This window comes from Lytechinus pictus, chromosome 8 (assembly GCF_037042905.1).
Source record: "Lytechinus pictus isolate F3 Inbred chromosome 8, Lp3.0, whole genome shotgun sequence".
NCBI classification, from domain to species: domain Eukaryota; kingdom Metazoa; phylum Echinodermata; class Echinoidea; order Temnopleuroida; family Toxopneustidae; genus Lytechinus; species Lytechinus pictus.
In genome coordinates this window covers 496,688-518,287 of record NC_087252.1, presented here as the reverse complement: position 1 = coordinate 518,287, position 21,600 = coordinate 496,688, and the positions used below count along the sequence as shown (strand labels likewise).

At 38.6% G+C, this 21,600-nt stretch overlaps 1 protein-coding gene, 1 long non-coding RNA gene and 1 pseudogene across 2 annotated transcripts; 2 read left to right on the top strand and 1 right to left on the bottom strand.

Annotated features, from left to right (window-relative positions):
* Positions 1–972: 972 nt before the first annotated feature.
* On the bottom strand, positions 973–9,731 carry LOC129266396 (palmitoyl-protein thioesterase ABHD10, mitochondrial-like). The gene is made up of 5 exons (XM_064103310.1): positions 9,368–9,731; positions 7,398–7,515; positions 6,734–6,880; positions 5,643–5,949; positions 973–3,317 (listed from the first exon to the last, which is right to left on the bottom strand). Exons 1-4 carry the CDS (start codon positions 9,655–9,657, stop codon positions 5,659–5,661), a joined length of 846 nt encoding a protein of 281 aa, XP_063959380.1. The 5' UTR covers positions 9,658–9,731; the 3' UTR covers positions 973–3,317; positions 5,643–5,658.
* Positions 9,413–10,234, top strand: LOC135155010 (uncharacterized). Its single transcript, XR_010294352.1, has 2 exons — positions 9,413–9,723; positions 10,048–10,234. It is a non-coding gene; the product is annotated as an uncharacterized LOC135155010 (long non-coding RNA).
* A 3,198-nt stretch (positions 10,235–13,432) lies between these two features.
* On the top strand, positions 13,433–14,660 carry LOC129256088 (uncharacterized; annotated as a pseudogene).
* Positions 14,661–21,600: the final 6,940 nt, after the last annotated feature.

Sequence of the window (21,600 nt, the reverse complement as noted above, 5' to 3'; positions counted from 1 at the left end):
TCAAGGAGAGGGAGAAAGAAGTGTCTTATTCATGAATAGATAAGCCAAATATTCCTCATCGCCCATCATTTTAACACCTTAAATTTACTGTATCCATCACTCATTTCACGATGTAAGCATTTACAGTGATAAAACGACAGTCACTTTTTGAGCTGATTAAGATCCATAAATTTAAAGAATTAATATATGCGGGAACAAAAATGTGCTACATGAAGCTATTTAATAGGGACGTTCAAAAGTTATACTATGCTAAATTGGAGTTATGAATTTTTGACAAAAAATATTCCACATAAGTTTCATGCTTTAAAATTCATTAATTTGTTTCTTTTGGAATAGTATCAATTACAACTACATCTACATGTACATTGCTATATGGCATTGGATTTCAGTTATACATTTACATACATGTACATTATTGATCAGTATTATCGCTTACTACATATTATCATCTGTATTGTTTATGTTTAATTAGAAACCTTTTAGAATTCATAGGAAAATGCAAATGCACACAGAATCATTTAAATTTGCTTGCAGCTAACATTACAAAAAATAATTGAAAAGATATTTGTAATCTTTGTCTTTGATGACAAGGGGCCCGTTTCATAAAGGACTTGCAACTGTTGTAACTTTGCCATAATGGTAACTACCATGGTAAAAGGGCCCAGCAGCCAATCAAAATCAAGGTTACCATGGAAGTTACAATAGTTGTAACTCTTTATGAAACGGGCCAAAGAAGCGGCTCGAATTGGTGAAAAGGTTTTATTGTGCTCTAGTAGAAAACAAATTAGCATACAAGTTTCTTAAGTTATAATGTACATGTAATATCAGAGTACTCAATGTTAGAAAATGGGATTCATCACTATTAAAATGCAGAAAATTATTTCGATCCATTTACCCTTAACAAAGTAAGAACACATAATACAAGTAATGAACAATTGACTACGTTCAATGACAAAAATAGCAAAACAAATATAAAGATTATAAATTACCAGTAATCATTACTAGTTAGATTTAATAGCGAATAAATATTTTTTTCAAACATACATGTCCATCTATACATTGCACACCTGAGTCTGATTATAAAGTCAACCTTCTCTAAGACAATAAAGTAAAAGTAGTTTTCGGACCAAAAAGCACAAAGTATGTTGTACTTACTAGTTAATTAGTTGAACAGATTTCTGTGGCCTCAATAGATCCAATTCTTTTGGGATCATTAAAATCTTCCAAACTTCAGAACAGTTTGAAGAGGTACAATACAGAGCATTGATTGAATCAATCCAGGCGCCGTAACACAAAGATTAGCGATTAATCGTTTAATGAAATGAGCAATTAAAATCCTTGTTGCATGCGCATCTTGCTAAGTAGACTGACTATGAACCAATCAGAATTGTTCTTTGAAATTAGCAATCAATCGCTAACCTTTGTGTTCCTTGTGGGGTAAGTTGAGCCACAAAAACTATGTACAAAATGTATGTGGGAAGAACCAGCATGTCAATTTTTTATTTCAAGTCTTTTCACAAGTTTTGCTAATTCTCTATAAATACTAACATCCTCTAAAAGTAAAAGAACTGTCATGTAAATTTGCACCTTTCTGCCTGCATATCATGGCTATTCAAGGTTTGTTTCTTTTCTATTATACATTACCATACGAATTACCATGGCTCAACTTGCCCCATGTTGGCTGGCTCAAAGTACCCCAGTCCTAACTTAATGCGATATTTTCACATCCACACATTTCTTATGCATCCATCATGTAAAAGACTATGACAAGAATGAAGATCCATACCTGGACTAACAATATTGTTCTTATTTCTTTATTATATTTAAAGACATGTGTGGGTAAAAAACACTGATCTATTTTACACCCTTTTTACTTTTTTGGCTAAAATTTGTATTTTTCCCACTAAAAAAGTACTTTTTGTTTCAAAGTCGAAAACAATGTGGTGGGGTAAATGGTTATGTAAAGGGTCATCAATAAATGACACCACCACAATGTCTGACTCATTCATTATTGGCCTGGGGGTGGTGGCTCAACTTGCCCCTATGCTCAACTTACCCCGCCTTCCCCTACATGTATGCACTGGGAGAAGTTTCATAAAGCTGTTCGTAAGTTAAGAGCAACTTTAAGAACGACTGGTGAACCTTTCTCACATGCTAAACCATCACCAATGAACATTTCGGTGTAAACCATTTACCACAAGAAAGCATCACCAGTCGTTCTTAAAGTCGCGCTTAATTTTAAGAACGACTGGTGAACCTTTCTCAGTTCTCAGGTGATGCTAAATAATCACCAATTAATGGTGAATATCATTTACCACAAGAAAGGATCACAAGTAGTTCTTTAAGTCACTTTTAAAGTACGAACAGCTTTATGAAACACCCCCATAATATCACTTGATTCTTATTAGAAAAAAACATTGATTGAAATACATAAAACTCACATCATAAATAATATTCAGCATGTTGTTGAAAAGAAATCTTAAAAGAAAATTGTTTTGAATGTCAATTGTTGGCAACTCAGGAATAACAGAAATTCAGATACAAGAAAGCAATATTGCAGATTCAGGATTTTCATTTGTACCGGTATTTTTAAGAATCGTATTCAAATAAAGGTATTACACGTGAATATAAAAGAAACGAGCAATGAATGAACTTTAATTACAACATTGTAATTAAAGATAAATACCAGTTGTGGTCACGATCAAAAAAATTAATTCAAACAGAATCCAATAAAATTACCACCAAAGTGTTTGTACATGTATATATGAATAAAAAAATATGTCAAATAGCTCTAGAAGAAAATGAGCAAAATAAGCACGGAATTCCATAAATGTCGCATATTTTTCAATCAATATTGATACACTCTCCCACATATGTTTTTCTGTGTTAGTGATCATCAGAATTATCTTTTTTTTTAGCTAAGATTTCATGATTTCACGAAGGCAAGTTTACATTAATGTCCAAGATCTATATATGGCAAAAATCAACCTTGATTTAAAAGACTCTCATAAAATAATTGTTTGCTGCAACTACTAGAATGTGTGTATTGTCATCTTATAAAAAACAAAGGAATTTGGAAGCTCACTATTCAAGGCACTTAAATGGCAAGAAAGAATCAATCAATCTACATATACAGTGCATCCCAGAAAAACGAAACCGAGATTTATCGATGATTTATCATAACTTAATCACAAATACAATAGACAAGTGACCTACCATTGTAAAGCTTAGAATCTCCTCTTTCATCTTAAATTACGCATGAGTGAGCAAAGACAATTTGGAGAGGGGATACCAAAGAGTCACTTGGCGGGCTGTATCTGGATTTCAAAAAGAAAACCACATTTTTAAAAAGTTCAATATCTGCTCATTATTTGATACCTCAATTACAGAAAATGGTTAAAAAATAACAAAGTTCTGCTTATTAAAAAAAAGCTTGAATTTCAGTAATTTCATAAAATGAAGAGGTTTTACAGGCTAGCGTTCTGAGTCACTCGACACGCCGTTTGTTGACGATCAGCCATGCATTAAGTATTTTGTTAACCGTGCGTGCGATAGCTTCTGTAGGAAACTGTTGAAAACATGTTTATTTAATGAAATTATGGAAATACAAGCATTGTTTCGAGGGAACAGAACTTCTTCACTTCTTGACCATATTCTGTGATTAAGGTATCAAATAAAAGAGCAGATATTGAACTTTTTAGGAATGTGATTTTCTTTTTGAAATTCAGATACCCCCCGCCAAATGAGTTTTTGGTATCCTTTCTTCAAATTGATTTTGCTCACTCATGCGTGAATGAGGAATAATCTAAGTAATATCAGATGAAGATATTCTAAGCTTTACAATGGTAGGTCACTTGTCTATTGTATTTGTGATGAAGTTATGATAAATCATCGATAAATCTCGGTTTCGTTTTTTGTGGGACGCACTGTATTACTATGCACTTAACCCATTGCCAACTGGATTTGGGTGGTTCCTGTGCAAAGCCTATCAAAATTACAGAATTAAGTACTTAATGGATTAAATGAGTTAATACTGTCCAGTAGTCCACCTTTTTTTGGACAAATAATTGCCCAGGTTGAGGCAATTTTTCTCTACAGAGTTAAAATTTACCAAATAAAACAGTTTTTTGTGGTCTACTATTAATGAAATTAAATAAAACTTGGATCTAAATGTATAGTGTGTTTTTTAGGGGGCTGAGGGTACACTGCTATTATTACATATAGGCGCTCAAGCATTCAAGGAGTTTCTTCTTGCCGGGTACCCATTCACCTCACCTGGGTTGAGTGCAGCACAATTTCTTGTTAAAGGTAAACACACCATTGCTTGGAATCGAACCCACGTCCCTCTGATTGAAAGACAAGAGTTATGACCACTAGACTAAGTTGCCCCCACGCTCTAACCCATTATTGGAGACAAGGATGGAGCCTTTAAGTCCCCCCTGACATTTTTTGTGAAAAATCTTTAATGTCAAAGTTTCGCACTGCTTTGTTTCAAGGATTTTTGCTTCAAGTCTTGGATAACTTTTGAGACCATTTGGTCACTTATTGGTTTTAGGTGTTAAGCCCAACCAGAATTAAAGCATTTTCATACTGGCAAGGAAGTAATAGAGACACATCGCTTTTACCAAAGGTAATAATTCATAAATAATAATAATACATGATATCTTAATAGCGCCATTTCCACTTTGGTAACTAGAAATGCTCAAGGCGTTGCTCACTAATATTCCTTGAATACTATTCATTAATATGCAGCATTCATTTTGAACATCTTTTCAAGATATTTCATGCATAACTATAAACGTTCCTGCCTTAATAATATAATAAATTGATACTTTCAATCTAAATTATTTCAAGCAAGAGAGATAATTCCTCTGATTGCAATTAACGTTCCACTGGTCTTTCATACAAGGTAAATTGTCACTTGGTTTATTCCCACTTTGTCTACCCCCGTTTGGTCTCATCAATATGGTCTAATCATAATTTGGTCTGATTGTCACTGAGCACATTTATTGTTTTGTCTAATTTTCAGTTAGGCTATAATCCATTTCATCTAAATATCCATTCCATCTAACACCGCTTACTACATGTATATGATTAAATTAAATTACATTCGGGGCCTTCATTTTTACAAGCTTGCTTTCATGTAGGTCCCATTACATTTCTTAAACTTAAATTAAGCTTTTACCTTATAACTCAACTGATTGTATCATTATATTATGCAATTATATACTTCCCAGTTGTTTATAATTTAATCGTTTTACATTATTGTTGCTGCTTTTTATGTGAATCAGATGTCAATATGAGAAATATGAAAATAAATGAAATGAAATGTTTATTAACCAAATTTTAATTTGACAAAGTGCAAAATAATACATGTATGTAGACAAAGTAGAAATAAGACCAATCTGGGCATTGGAATAAGTGATATTTAGACCAAGTGAGTATTAGACAAAGTGGCGGTTGGACCAAACTGAATTGATGATAGACCAAGTAGGTTTAGCCGAGATGCTAATTAACAGTCAATCTGAGAATTAGACCATCTGCTAGTAGACCAAGTGGATTAAGCCACGGTGATGTTAGACAGTCTGAGAATTAAGACCATCTGCCATTAAGACCAAGTCAAGTGGATATAAACATCATACCTGGATCAGGATGGCTTCATAATTTCAACAGCTCCTCGAGGCAATCCACAAGGAGGCGAATATCTTCAGGTTCCGACATGCGATGAGCGCCCTCTTTGCGTAGGATAACATCCACGTTCTTGCTCTCCAGGCGCTCAGCGAGGGAAACCGACGTTTGGAAGGGAACGACATCATCTTTCATTCCGTGTATCAACCGAATAGGCTGCTTGACAGGCATAGGGTTTTGATTGAGGCATCGTGTGTAGTGTTTATCTACAAAGTTGTGCGGAGCGGTGTAGGATGAGTCACTGGGGATTGAACCTCGGGCCTGCAAGGAAAGAAAATCATTGGATTAAACCCTTCTCTTTTAGTCCTTTAATATATATCAAGCATTTTTTTTCTCATTCTGTATTCACATTATATCCCAAAGTAGTAGTAGGATTATCATTACATACTCACAATAACAAGATTGGTAATTAGAAAATGAAACATACATTCTCACAATGAATGAAAGCAAAGCAGCAGAAAACAACTAATAAAGCTAGTTTCATCTTTATGGAAATATACTATACAAAAAACACATTATAGACATAAAAAAAATTAATTATGTTTAATATCAATCATACCTTTCTCTTAGGATGGATATCGCCTGACTGGCATAAGGGTGGTTTCTTTTACTTAGAATTTATACATGTACCTACATCAATTTCCATTCCTGTTGTTGGCCAGGCAGAAGGCGATGATTCTAACGCTTATGCCTCCCCTTTGCCGCCCAGGCAGCAATACATTTCAAAACTTCAATATAGCCATTTACCATGCAGAAAACATTATCAACCCTCTTCCTTGCTGTATGATTTTGCTTTATAACCAATACCATTGAGGTTTGGCTCACAATGGCGTTCCAACATAAACTGTATTATTCTTTATAGAATTTGAATAGTTATTCACCTTTTTTTGTTTTATTATATTAGTAATGTACTTTGTCTCTAAAAAGGATAAATAACATGATTTTTTTTAAACCCCTGTGTAATTCTTAAGATGAAGAAGAGAATATTCTCTTCTTCTCCTTGTTTTTTTTCCCTTTATTTTACTTTTAAGGCTACACTACTTACCTCATGGACATGGCCCCTCTTCTGCTCAGACATTGGTCTGTCAAACTGTACTGCAGTAGCTACCCCAAGCAGTGAGTGGATACGTTCTGGTCTCTCTAATGCTAAAAGCAGCATAATGGCCCCGCCCATACTGGAACCAACAAGAATCTAAAATAAAATGATAATGGATTGAAAAGGTTCTAATAGTCATATTTAAGAAGATTTTTTTTTTTTTTGGGGGGGGTGGTCAGCAGAACTTTGTTTCTTAATCTGACACAGCTTGTTTGCTTTTATAAATAGTAACAACAGAAATACAAACGATTAAAGGGGAAGTTCACCCTGACAAAAAATTGTAAATTGTAAAAAGGGAGAGCAAAACACCCCCCCCCCCTCCCTCCCCTTGAAAGTAAAAAGACATATGAATAGCAACAGAGAAGAAAGGAGAAAAATTAAGAGAGTAAGGTAGAGTGGGGAAGAGAGAGAAAGAGGAAGGAAGAAAAGAGACAGAGAGAGAGAGATTTATAATTATAGAGAGGGGGAAGGCGAGAAGGAGGAAAAAAAAAAGAAAAAGTGAAGGGAAGAAAAATTAGAGGTGAAGTGAGAGAAATAAGAAGGGGGGAACCGACAAACAGACAGAGTAAGATAGAGAATTTGGTCGAATTAACATTTTTTTTTAATTTCTCACCTGAGGCCCTACAGTTAGTTCATCCAGAACAGCAAGAGCATCTGACTTCCATACGTCAAACATCTTTTCTCCTTTCCTCATCTCCCCAATAGACTCACCTAAGCCTTGGTAGTCAAAGCTGGTGGGTAAAAAAGAAGACTTTTAAATATGGCAAGTATGATGATGATAAATTGATGACAATGACGTCATGACAATGACTACAAGTAATTATACATGATGGTGATGACAAGGATGGTGGAGAGGATGATGATGACGATGATGGTGGTGGTGGAGATGAGGAGGGTGATGATGATTGTAAAGATGGTGGTGGTGTTGATGTTGATGATGGTACAGTAATGATGATGATGATAAAGATAAAGATAGTGGTGATAAATTGATGGCATGAGTTCCACTACGAGTTTATTATTTTGATAAAGAATATGAAGATGACGATGATGGCAAATGGTGGTGATGACAATTATGTCAATGATGGGAATCAATTTCGGTTACAGTAACTGATGATGGTAAATTGATGACAATGACCATGGTGATGGTGATAGCAAAGACAAATCAAGATGATGATGATTACTACTGAGAAATTGATGGACCAAAATATGGTTATGATGATTATTAATTGTTCACAATAATGATGATTAGACATCAAATAATCACAACAATGTAAATAAATAATCATGTAGATATACAATAGGCCTACATTTGATTCTTCTATAGACCTAGTCATGCTAGTACTTAGTATTATTTAAATGTCTGACCAATTAACTAAAATTTTGACACTGTACTCATGTACTACTACATCTAGACTCATTTCAAAGACACTACATTTAGACAGATCTAGAATAGATCTAACTTTTTTTTGTTAGTATAGTACAGTCAATGAGTCATGTTGTAGCTAATTTCTTGACCAAACATTCGATTTCTTAACAAAATTTTGTTCTAAACTTATGTTAGGTCTAGAAGTTTTGGGGATTTAAATGTAGAACTAGTCTACATTTAAATCTAAAAATCTCCAGAACATTTAGACATAACTTTAGTTTAGAACAAAATTTTGTTAAGAAAGTTTGGTTATAAATTAGCTATTGGTACATGACTCACTGACTGTATGGTAGTGGATCGTATTACCGAACACTTTTCATGAATTCAATCATATCAAACACATTATTCTCATAAAAATCACCAAACTTTCACCTTAAATACACAATTACCTTCAAAATATAAATATGTAAAAGTTTTGCCAAAATCATTTTTCCTTTTTACGATATTAGCTTCCAATCGGACCCCTCTTCGCATGTGAAATATATGGTCACTTGATAAAGGTATCGTATTACCGAACGTGTGTTTTCTATGGGATAAGTTGAGAAAACAACAAAATTACTGATGTCTAGTGATGAGCTATTTTTACCATATTTTATCACTTTTAGAAATATTAATATTTTGAAAATGTGTTTTTGACCATTTTTCATAATCTTTCTATTCAAGTTCCCTTTGGAAGAATGTTGCAAAGTTTTGAGCATATAAAATTATTTTCTGATGCTACGATGCGCGCGTTCGGTAATACAAGGCTGGTCGGTATTTACGGTAATAGTAATACAATCACTCACTATACTACCAAAAAAAAGTTAGATCTAGATCTAACTTTTTTACATGTAAGAAAAATAAAGAAGTTCAGTCATAATTTTCCAATTAATTTTGACAAGTAACAGTCATTAGAATTCAAAACAAAAAACTGACGTTTAACTTTTAAGATTCTAAAAATACAAATAGTAAAATTAAATTAAAGTTAAGCCTACTCTAGTATAAATTGTATTAATTTCTAATCAATTATACATTTATAGTCTAGATATCGGCATATTCTTCGGAGCCTATTCTTCTTGCATTGTATGTTATGTCGACTCCCGAGTCAGGATTCATAGTCAGGACCTTAAGTGGCTTAACAAATCACTGAAGCGGAACGAGATAAATATATCACGTACCGAACAAAGGCATGCCCACGCCGCCTGCAGTAGCCCTCCAGTGCCACGGCTTTTCCGCCGGTCATGTTGCTCATGTATCCCGGTAAAAACACGACGCCCGGATCTTTCCCGGGCGTTTGACGAAAAGCTATAGATGACGTGTGTGTCCTTTGTAAATGTTCTAGACTCTCCCTGTCGTCTGTCATCATGAATCGCTGCTGGATTTGCAGACGGGAGTTAGATTTGGGAGCAGAAAGACAGAACATGCGAAAATTTAAACAAGACCGAAAATAGCACAAGGGCGCTGACATTTTGTTTTCAGAAAACAGCCACTTATTAGAATATTGAATGCGGACCAACCAACATGTCTGAATAAGGTGTTCGTTTCTTATGCTAAAATATTTTTAATATAAATTTATTTCTATTATAATATTTTTAATTCAAATCATTGTGATTCATTCCCCAAATTTTATTAAAATCTCATCAAAATTATGATTGCAACGCCAAGTTTCCGCGGTTTAGGTTTTCCAATTTCGGATGAAGTATTAAGAATTAAGATTTTTGTAACAAATATGACAATAATAACTATATTAATTTCTTATATGAATTAAATAAATTTATAAAAGTTAGAAATATTTTATTTTATTTTATTTTTAATCAAATAATAATATTATTAGGCTATAATTTTCAAAATTTTGCAGGTAACACAATTAATTCGAGATTGGCAACTTCGTACTCATTCATTCGACGAATTACGCTTTCCGTATCGAAACTTCACACAATCTGAACGATATTTAAAAGAATTCTCGACATTTTGAAGATTTTAAGTGGAAAGATCTATTTGTTAACCATTCTATCCAAGCGCTCATTTCAATGGGACGGCGTAAGGTGAGAAAAAACAGTATTTTCTTCATTTCTTGTCATTTGTGTTGAGTGAGCTGGTGGTGAGATTCTGACTGAGTCTGAGATGAGAGTGAGACTGCACTGTGTCCCGTCCCGTCTGTTGATCATGGCATGATTCATGCCATGTCTCACTAGTCACTGTCTGTGTGTGGTGCCCGTTTGCAATCAATGGTTTGTGACTGTGCAGCGCGGCGGTGGCCGCCGGTGTAGCGGCGGATTTGGTTCCACCGGCAGATATCGTTCTAACTGGCCGATATCGTTTTTAATCGGAACCATATCCGCCGGGTTTGACGCGGCTTGATGTTTACTTTCATATTGTTTGCAGATTTGGTTCTATTTAGTACTATTGACTATACGGTACGTGTAATATTGATTTGGACAGACAACCTCTGCAACGCGCGCATGCGCAGCTCTAGACAGCTGGCAGCCGTCTGTTTCGAGGAGTTTTTTAACATTTTTTTTATTTTAATTTCTCCTCGTACACAGACGGCTCGCTAGCGTGCAGCCACCATTAGGGGACTTGCAATGCAAAATCCCCCCGTCGGGGCTTTTCAATTTTTGTCTTTAATGAATAAAAATTTTGAAAATTAACGCGACCAAAATGCAAATTAATATTCCCTCTTGGCATTAATTGCCAAAAAACGGAGAAAAATCAAGGTAAAAGGAACAAAAACAGTGACTTACCTCGGCTGTCGCGCAAATTCACTTCCCCGTTTTATCCGATCTTAAGTACATAAACATATGGCCATTGAGTCCCCTGTACAGATCGCGCTAGAACTTCGGTCTCTGTATTTGGTGAGTGAAGCCAACGGAGTTCAGCTGAACAACCAACATAACAGAGACCGAAGCTTTTGGTCTAGCGCAGCTCTGGCAATAGTGGCAATGTCGATCTCAATGGGGGGGGGGGATTTTCGTCCGCCTTTACTCTTTAGCAGTAGAGGCGCACGGCCAATATTGGAGACTGTCTCCATTGTGGGAGATTATCTCCAAAATCAGAGACTTTTGTGAAGAATTTGGGTATCCAATTTCAGAGACAGTCTCCAGTTTTGGAGACCAATTTCCTTTGTTTACATTTGCTGCAAAAGGATTACCTTGGCGGCAAATAAAAATGTGATAATCAGATTCCTCATGAAAAATTACCCCTTTTCACCGTCTACTTTAAAAATTCACCATCTACTTTTGTTTTGATAAGGATTTTTGTTGTCAATCACACACAAAACAAATGGGCTTCTGACCTCAGTGAGACAAAATTTTGGGTGGAAAAAATCATGCTTTTGTTGGTGTTGTTTCTGTTGTAAATTGGATTTTTCTTGTATAATATTTCCTTAAAAAGCTAGTCAAAAGGATACTTTGTTTTATTATTTCATTTCAGTATATAATGTGTAAAATGAATCTATATTTCACATTATATCTGCCAACTTTATCTTTAGTACTCTTTCTCCCTCTCTGTACTTCTACCAACTTTGACTTACTCTTTCCCTCTCTGCTCATTGGCTAATTCTTTCCCGCCTTTTTAGGAGTACCGTAAGTAACGGTGTATTAACCGCACCCGTGTATAAACCGCACCCCCAACTTTGGACTAAAAAAAAAAAAAAAAAAAAAAAAAAAAAAAAAAAAAAAAAAATCCTCACATTTACATGCATATTTGAGGTACGAAGAAACAAAAACTAAGTTAAAGATTTCAAAGTATTCAAAGAGATTACCAGTATGCAGAAATCTGCTGTTCTTGATCAATTCATCTACAAATGTTAGCAAGAAAGAAAGGTCCCGCCAATATTGGCAATTTACACACTCACTCACCTCACAGTCACAGTGTACACACACACAGCACTGCCTTTCTTGTACATGTACATTTCAAACTTCGATACGGTACCACTACCAGTACATCTTATCAAATTGTGATCTGTGTCTTTCACATTTCTTGCATCACAACCTCACAATCACTTTCAGAATTTGTCTAGCATTCGATGTCTTAGCATGAATTTTGGATACGGGATTACAGGAAGGTTCAAGAAACAAAGAAATTTGTATTTTTTCCAGTTGTTTGACGGCTTCGTGCCGTCTCTATCGTGCGTGGTGCACGGTGTACATGGTATCTTATGAAAAGCAAACAGGAAAGAAAAAAATAAGCTGGCGCGAAACGGGACTTTGAGGGGTTAAATTAAATGAATAGCGCCAGCTTAAGTCGCACTAAAACCAAAATACAACGCAAGCTAGCTCTTGGCTCTCGCTCAGCTGTGACAAATTATTACCGAGAATGCTTGGCGTCTCTATGAACTTAGCCAGGGAACTTCGCTGCTTTGAATCGAGAATAAAGTCGAAATTAGTGTCATGAAGGTGGGTGCATTTGTTACGACAGTATTTGATCATAAGATCATAATAATCGCTACCCATTACCCGCGGCTCATACCCCTCTAAACGACATTGCACTGGGCGGCTACGGCCGGCCACTCGATGTGTTGTGAACTGGCAGACTTCCTACATGTTCGGGAGGGGCTACACGGGCGGGCTCAGACCCGTCACCGTGTATAAACCGCACCCCCGACTTTTGCTTATATCCCGCCGAGAAAAAGGTGCGGTTAATACACCGTTACTTACGGTAGCAGTAATGCCAATTCATGTACCCCCTTTAGGGATGCTTTTGTACTTTGATGTGCACCATTGCACTTTTATTGTTAGATAGGGAGAGAGTCCAGTGACTCATGACACACTGGCAGTAGCAAGGGCATTCCCACTGTTTGTTGTTGAGGAGGAGACTTGTCCCTACAGAAGAAAGTTTAACTTTGAAGTATAGAAGACTTCTGCAAGGACTTCCTTTCATGTACTTAAGATGTCGAAGCAAAATGCGGAATTAGTGTCTGACCGAGGCTGTTTTTCCCTTGGTAAATAAAAGAACCCAATGAAACCTCAGCCCTTGTGAGTCGTGTCTGTGTTGTGTGGTCGTCGGCGCGAACCCTTTCAATGGTGTCAGAAGTGGGATCATCAGCAACAAGGGACCATCTGGTACGGGCTCTGCAGATATTGGACTTAGAAGAAATCTTGAGAACTTACGTGTATGTGGTCTTATCCTGGTGTCATCGTGCACAACATAAAATTGGAATGACTTTAGACTGGTTCTAAACAGCCTCGGTCAGACTGTATGTAAAATAATGGACAACATTTGTATGCTCTTTTTTCTCTGATTTGTGCAGTGATTGTATTGTGGTTTCGCTATTCTGTATGCAAAGTTCTTTTTATGTGCCAAATTCAAATCTAGGATCATGGAAACCAGATCGAGTTCATCATCAGCTACGACTGAGAATATGGATGTTTTGTCCCAATTCTTCCGCCGTTCAATTGGATTACAAAGTATATTACAGAGCAACTTACCAAAATTCCGAGGGATGCCACATCATGCGGATGATATGTCCTTGTCAGAATGGCTTGAAGAATTTAATGGAGTAACTGCTAACCAAAATATGGAAATGAGTAGCAAAGCTCGACTGTTGCTAGATCACCTTTCAGGACCAGCACGAGAGGAAATAATGTGTCTCAGTGAATCAAAGAGACAGGATTTTGATGAAATAGTAAGTCGTCTGAAATTGTGCTTTGGCTATCAGGAAACCACACAGACCCTCAGTAGTCAGTTTCATAATCGCATACAGAGAGATGGAGAATCACTTTGTGACTTCAGCCGTGCCCTGATTCGCACCTACAACAAGATGGAAAAAGCTGCCACTACACAAGCTCAAGGAGAAGCTTTAAGCCAGTTGAAAAACAAGACCTTAAGTGATCAATTTGTCAATGGTGCCCGGGAGGCTTGGGTGAGGAGAGAGTTGAGGCGAATACAGATGATGCATGAAACCAATGGATTCGCCAAGATTCGTGAGGAAGCCCTCAAACTCTTTCAGGAGACTGCCACCACTCAGAGGCCCAGAGTCCGAGAAGCAGATATCGAAGTTGGAAGGGCAGTCATGAAAGATTCCATGCTTGTGCAACAGGTAGTAGAACAACAGAAAGCTATAATGACGGAGTTGGAGCAACTTAGGGGAGAAGTAGCCAGACTGAAAGGAGGAAAGCCTCAGAGAAAGAGGACTGATGGACGATGCTTCAGCTGTGGTCATAAGGGACATCTACGACGTGACTGCCCCAACATACCTAGCGGTTACCCTGCACATGATTATAATTACTCTGCTGGCAACTGGCATCAGGAGAATCAAAGCTTCCCCACTTGGAGCACGGAATCAGGTACCATGACAGTTTCAATAGGCCAACAGTCTACCAGTCCTCATCACAAGGAGCTGCCAGTATTCCTCACCAACATATCGCATCCCAGCAGGAAAACTAGACCCCTCTGTTGTTGAGGGCCAAACGGCAGAGGACAATAGAAAGCAATATTATACAGAAGAGCCCATAGAAGGAACTGCAACCTATCCACAAACTGATGTGTCATTTGGTGGTAATTCAGAGGATGTCAATGAATCCAGTGTGGCACAAGGCAGACAGACTTCAGTGGCAGAGGTTGTGCCAGCAATGGATGAGATAGTTGACACAGCTGATTTGATTTCTGAAAGCCCAGCTGTCATAGCAGAAGTTGCTGGTGTACCCATTGGCTGCATCCTCGACACTGGGGCAGAGGCATCCATTATACCATCAGACGTGTTTCATCGACAGTTGGAAGCAGCGGTAGGAGAAGTGAGCCCATTTAATAAACCTGTGAAAATTGTTGGTGTGGGGCCAACTAAAGTACCAGTGGAAGGCTTCATCCGAACCCATGTTTCTGTAAACGGTCAAAAAGCTACAATAGGATTTCTAATCGTACAACGAGAGTCATGCGGGGAAAGACAAAGAGACTTCCCTATTCTGCTGGGATGCAATGCCCTTCGAGCACTATTTCCTTTGGAGAGAGCGAAAGGGGAATTCCAGATGGTGAAGGATTGCTTGGACATCGAGACTGCAGGTAGTGCACATGTACGAGAGGTTGTTACTGGGGCAACAAGAGTAGTTTTGCCTGCCAGGACGATACAACAAATACAGTGCGCAATTAGGCCTTTCCAAGGTGGGGAAGATGCTGAGTCAAGTGTCTGGCTTATCCAGGGTAACAGCCAGTTTGGAGATTCCCAGGTTGAAGTCATTGAAGGCTGTTGTGCTGAAAATGGGGACATGCATGTTCTACTGATGAATTCTAGAGACAGAGAATTCATAGTACCACCTCATTCAACTATTGCATCTGCCAAACAAGTGGAAGAACGTTGTGAAATTTGTCTACAAACTAAAGATGACCAGCTAGAGGTTAATATCTGTGATATATTGATTACCAAGACAGAGCCGGGAGTGGAGGACGACGGACATGAGCCAGAGCAAGCAATGGATACCAAGCCTCCCAGTAGGACAGCATCAGCATCACAGGAGAGATTCACTTTCACTGGTGGTACGGAAATACTGCTTCCTCAGGGCATCAGCCTAGATGGGATGGCTTATGAAGATGCATCTAGGATTGCTAAACTCCTACATGATCATGAAGCAGCATTCTCTAAAGATGAATTCGACCTGGGATGTTGTGATATGGTACCACATGAAATCAGAGTGACCTCTGACAAGCCAGTGCGTCTGCCCTATCGAAGGATAGCTCCTCACGTGACTTCAGAGGTTCGTGATCTATTACAAGACATGCTGGAACGTAAGATTATAAAGAGGTCAACTAGCCCCTATGCCAGTCCGATCGTTCTTGTAAGGAAGAAATCAGGGGCACTACGCTTATGTATTGATTATAGACAATTGAACAAATTAACAGTCAAAGACTCCTTTCCGCTACCCAGAATAGACGAATCATTAGAAGTAATGAATGGAGCCAAATACTTCTCTTCCCTTGACTTGTCTCATGGATATTTCCAGATCACTATGCACACAGAATCAGTGCCCCTAACTGCTTTCCGTGTACCCTGGGGACTCTATGAATTTGAAAGAATGCCTCAGGGTCTATGCAACAGCCCAAGCACATTTCAGAGAGTGATGGAGGCAATTTTCAGTGACATGAACTTTACAAAAGTCATACTCTACCTTGATGATGTTTTGGTCTTTTCCAGAACGTTTGAGGAGCACCTCGAAACACTCGGAGAAGTCTTTGACCGCCTAACAACACATGGCCTGAAGTTTAAAGGAGGAAAGTGCCAGTTCTTCAAGAAAGAAGTAGCTCACCTCGGGCACATTGTCACTGAGAAGGGTGTCATGGTAGACCCAAGCAAGGTATCAAGGATCAAGTCGTGGCCTGTACCTCAAAACGGATCAGAATTATGCTCCTTCCTCGGTCTTGCTTCATATTACAGAAGGTTTGTGCCTGACTTTACCAGAATAACAGCACCACTCCATGCACTAACTGGACAGAAGTGTAAGAAAAGGAGAAGGAAGACAGGGGATATCGCTCCAGACACAAGCTTTGTGTGGACCAAAGAGGCAGACGAGTCATTTCATGAGCTTAAGGAGAGACTGTCTTCAACACCAGTTCTTGCCTATCCCAAGTTTGGAGAAGAATTCATACTCGAGGTTGATGCATCTCTAAAGGGACTTGGTGCCTGCTTGTCACAGAAAGATGACAATGGACATTTACACCCTATCTCGTTTGCAAGCCGTAGCCTACGTGGAGCCGAGAAGAATTATCCAGATTTCTCAAGCTTCAAGATAGAACTTCTTGCCCTTAAATGGGCAGTAGTCGAGAAGTTCAAAGGGTATTTGTTGGGTGCTAAGTGTATTGTATACACGGATAACAACCCTCTAGCCCACCTTCAAACTGCACAGTTGGGGGCCACTGAACAGAGGTGGGTAGCACAGCTGGCAGCCTTTCAGCTTGATATCAGATACCGTCCTGGAAAACTCAACAGATGTGCCGATGCACTCAGCAGGTGCCCTGGAAACGAGGGCGAGGTGAAAGAGATGATCGGAGCACTGACGGTGACTACTGTCCTCCCGGCAGAAGTTGTAGTTTCCGGGGACCAGTTGGCAGATGAGGAGCCGCCGAGAGTTCCTGGCGTGTACCCATCATACTCAGTAGAAGAACTTAAAACTCTTCAACAGAGTGACAATGCACTCTCTGTGTGCAGACGTTATCTCAGGTGTGAATGGAAGTCTGAGGATGAAATCAAACAAGAGAATGCAGAAATAAAGTCCTGGTTGAAGGAGCGAGCTAGCATTATAGAATACAAGGGAGTCCTGTATAGGCAACCAACAGAATCAAAACATCCTCAAAGAAGACAGCTTCTTGTACCAAAGAGTCTCCAAGAAAAGATGATGGAAATGGCCCACGACCAATGGGGCCACCAAGGCATCAATAGAACCTTAGCAATCCTACGGGAAAGGTGCTTTTGGCCGGGTATGTGCAATGATGTGAGAGGACACATCAGGAAGTGTTTTGTCTGTGTTGCATCCAAGACTCCAACGCCAGCTATTCGGACCCCAAGACGGCATCTGTTGGCATTCAGACCCCTTGAGTTAATTGCGATAGACTTCCTCAAGCTCGACAAGGGCCAAGGTGGATATGAGGATGTCTTAGTTATCACAGACGCCTTCACCAAATTTGCTCAAGCCATTCCTTGCAAGAACCAAACCGCCGCAGTAGTAGCACGTGCTTTGATTGATGGTTGGATCGTTCACTACGGTGCTCCACTTCGAATTCATTCAGATCAGGGGCGAAATTTCGAAAGTTCGTTGGTACGAGAGTTATGCAAGCTATATGGCATTGAAAAGACACATACCACTCCTTACTATCCCCAAGGAAACGGGCAGACAGAGAGATTTAACCGAACCTTGTGTGGTATAATTCGCTCCCTTGATCCTGACCGTCGAAAGAAGTGGCCTGGGCTTATTGGCCAGTTGGTATTCTTGTACAATTGTACTCCACATGGAACAACTGGATTGTCACCGTACCGACTTCTGTATGGACGAGAGCCCAACACCCCACTGGACCAACTCATAGGGAATGGACATGCAGATTGGGATGAAGACTTTGTGTCAGAACACTCTAAGTCACTCCAACAGGCCCACATGTTAGCGCAGCAGAATATGGAGATGATACAGAATAGTGAGAAGACGAGGCATGACGCCCTCCCTATGAGTTCACCTCTCAGCATCGGCGCAAGGGTACTACTGAAGAAATGTGCATTTGAAGGACGTCATAAACTTGAAGACAAGGTCTTAAGGGACCCCTTCATCGTGACAGCAGTGAACGAGATGGGTGAAGTGTATAAAATCCGACCCATGTTTGGAGGACCAACAAAGGTAGTCAACAGGAGATTGTTGATTCCTGACCCACGGGAGGAAATAGCAATTCCTACTCCACAGGATAAGCTAGAGGACCAAGTGAAGTCACAACCATTGCCCACTTCAGAGAACAGTACCCCCTACTTCACCTTCTTGTGGGAACCCTCAGAGCCTGATAGGCTTACATCTGGTGAAGAGAGACCAGTCACCCTTAATCAAAATGGCTCTTGCGGAGAGAATGATTCCACTGGTAGAAATGTTCCCAGTGAAGAAACCAATGCGGCTGAAGATGCCATACTACAGAATGAACCTCTTGGAGAAGACAGATCTCGACATGATAATATGAATCATGAGGTCGAGCGTCGGAGGTCCCGTCGGGTGAACAAAGGACAACACAGAAATCGACTACATCTCCCAGTGTCGGTATTACCAAAGTGAAGAGAAAAGATTATTTCTTTTAGAGAGACTTTTTGTCTTGTATGCATTTGATATAGAGTGTGATTAATATTCTATAATGTTCGACATAATTTTTTTTGCATGTTTAGCTTACTGTAGTAAGCACTTAATTTCATTTTGAATTACATGCAATTACCGCAGATAGCAACTGTTATTGCATGGAATGTGGGGAAGATATTGTATTTTTTGTGTTTTACATGTATCTTTGTTTCAAACATTATGACATTAATCGTGGGGAAGATGTTGTAAATTGGATTTTTCTTGTATAATATTTCCTTAAAAAGCTAGTCAAAAGGATACTTTGTTTTATTATTTCATTTCAGTATATAATGTGTAAAATGAATCTATATTTCACATTATATCTGCCAACTTTATCTTTAGTACTCTTTCTCCCTCTCTGTACTTCTACCAACTTTGACTTACTCTTTCCCTCTCTGCTCATTGGCTAATTCTTTCCCGCCTTTTTAGGAGTAGCAGTAATGCCAATTCATGTACCCCCTTTAGGGATGCTTTTGTACTTTGATGTGCACCATTGCACTTTTATTGTTAGATAGGGAGAGAGTCCAGTGACTCATGACACACTGGCAGTAGCAAGGGCATTCCCACTGTTTGTTGTTGAGGAGGAGACTTGTCCCTACAGAAGAAAGTTTAACTTTGAAGTATAGAAGACTTCTGCAAGGACTTCCTTTCATGTACTTAAGATGTCGAAGCAAAATGCGGAATTAGTGTCTGACCGAGGCTGTTTTTCCCTTGGTAAATAAAAGAACCCAATGAAACCTCAGCCCTTGTGAGTCGTGTCCGTGTTGTGTGGTCGTCGGCGCGAACCCTTTCATTTCTTTTGTCCTTTTGCAAAGCATGTCTCCAATGTGGGAGATTGTCTCCCCTATTGGAGAGAGTCTCCCATATTGGCCGTGCGCCTCTACTGTTTAGTGAATTTTTATTCAGGGGCAGATCCATACAGCTTTTGACAAAGGGCTCGATGGGGGTGAGGATTAATAGTATTTCATGTATTACATAGACCTGGCACATACGCCAAAACTTTGCGATTTATTATTATCAGATTTTGATGAAATTTTCATCATTTTGTTTTGTGAATTTTTATACTAATTTCAGTCCGCAGTATGCATCGATCTCTTTAAAGTTCTGAGCTTTTTCACACCATGTTTAGTCATTTAGTGTCAGTTTGCCAGACTGTTTGGCGAAAATTTGCACCCCCATATAGGCCTATAGGTTTTTAAAACTACAAATGTTTAGAAAAATTTCAACAAGTTAAATCTTCATATTTAAAAATAAATGATGCAAATTAGTGTATGAAAATTTGTTTTGCTGTTATAACTTATATTATTTCTTGTAGAATGTTTATTTTTTGTGAAAACATAAATTTGACATTTCTAACAAAAAAAAAAAAAGAATGTCAAAACAGGATTAATTTCTTATGTAGTTTATTGTAGGCCTATTTTTATTTTCTCTTTTTTTTTTACATTTTTTTAATATTCTTTTTTTTAAATTTTGTTAAGGAATCTGAATTAATCAAAGGGACCGGTAGTTCACCCTGACAAAAGTTAGATACGCCACGTACTGTTTGGTGCTCCCTAATTTACCTCTCAGTCATCTAATTTTAAGATCAATATGGGATCTTTAATGAAATATAATTTCTCCTTTATATCTTTTGTTTTTCTTACTATACCCCCTCCTGGTTTTCATCTCTTTATTTTTTGCCTTTCTTTCTGTCCCTGCTCATTTAGCCCCTTTTGCCTCTTCTCCAGTTTCCTAACCTTTCTGGCACATGAATATATCTGGAGCGTATACGCGTGGGTGATATAGCACCTAAAAAGGAGAAATAGAAAGAGGAAGGGAAGGGAGAGAAAATAGACAAAATATACGAGAAAATGTGGCGGAATAATAGTAATACATTGGAATTTCGCAAATCAAGAATTCAGTGCAGTGATCATTATCTACACTTCCCTTTAGAAAGCTTATTACAAAATCCTGATTTTAATTATTGAAACTGCCATTGTTTGCCTTCATTAAATACTCTGTATCAATCATAATTGATACTAAATTTATCCCTAAAATTGTGATAAGAAGGATTTTTCATACTGCAATAAATTAATAGGTATAAAATAAATCAACAAATGCATGTCACGTACCACGTAACGGATGTGACTGAAGGTTATCGCTATAGCGCAAGAACGATATCTTCCAAAGAGAGTGGCCTCTTTTTGGTACTGAATCCGCCGGAGTAGAACACGATCGGCCGGCAGATTTGGTGCCTAGAACCGTATCTGCCAGGCACAGGATCCGCCGGTACACTGCCAAGCCAGGCATGGCTAGTGCCTGCGCCCCTGACGTCTTCATTCTGCGCTGCGCCTGTGCAGGTGTGTGTCAGTCTGACTGTGTCTCTGACTGAGCTGTGCTAGCCAGGAGGCTCCTACTTCCTAGAGAGTAAAAATCATTCACTGACGACGTGTGCTTACTCTCCACGCCCACCGAGGCAGGGATTGCGTCCCATTATTTCATTTGCGTGTACCACAAAAAAAATAAAATTTTCGCCCCCGAGAGGCGAGATTTCTACTTTCATTCGAGTATAAGATCTAACTTTTTTAGCCCTATAAAAAAAATCATTCACTGACGACGTGTGCTTACTCTCCACGCCCACCGAG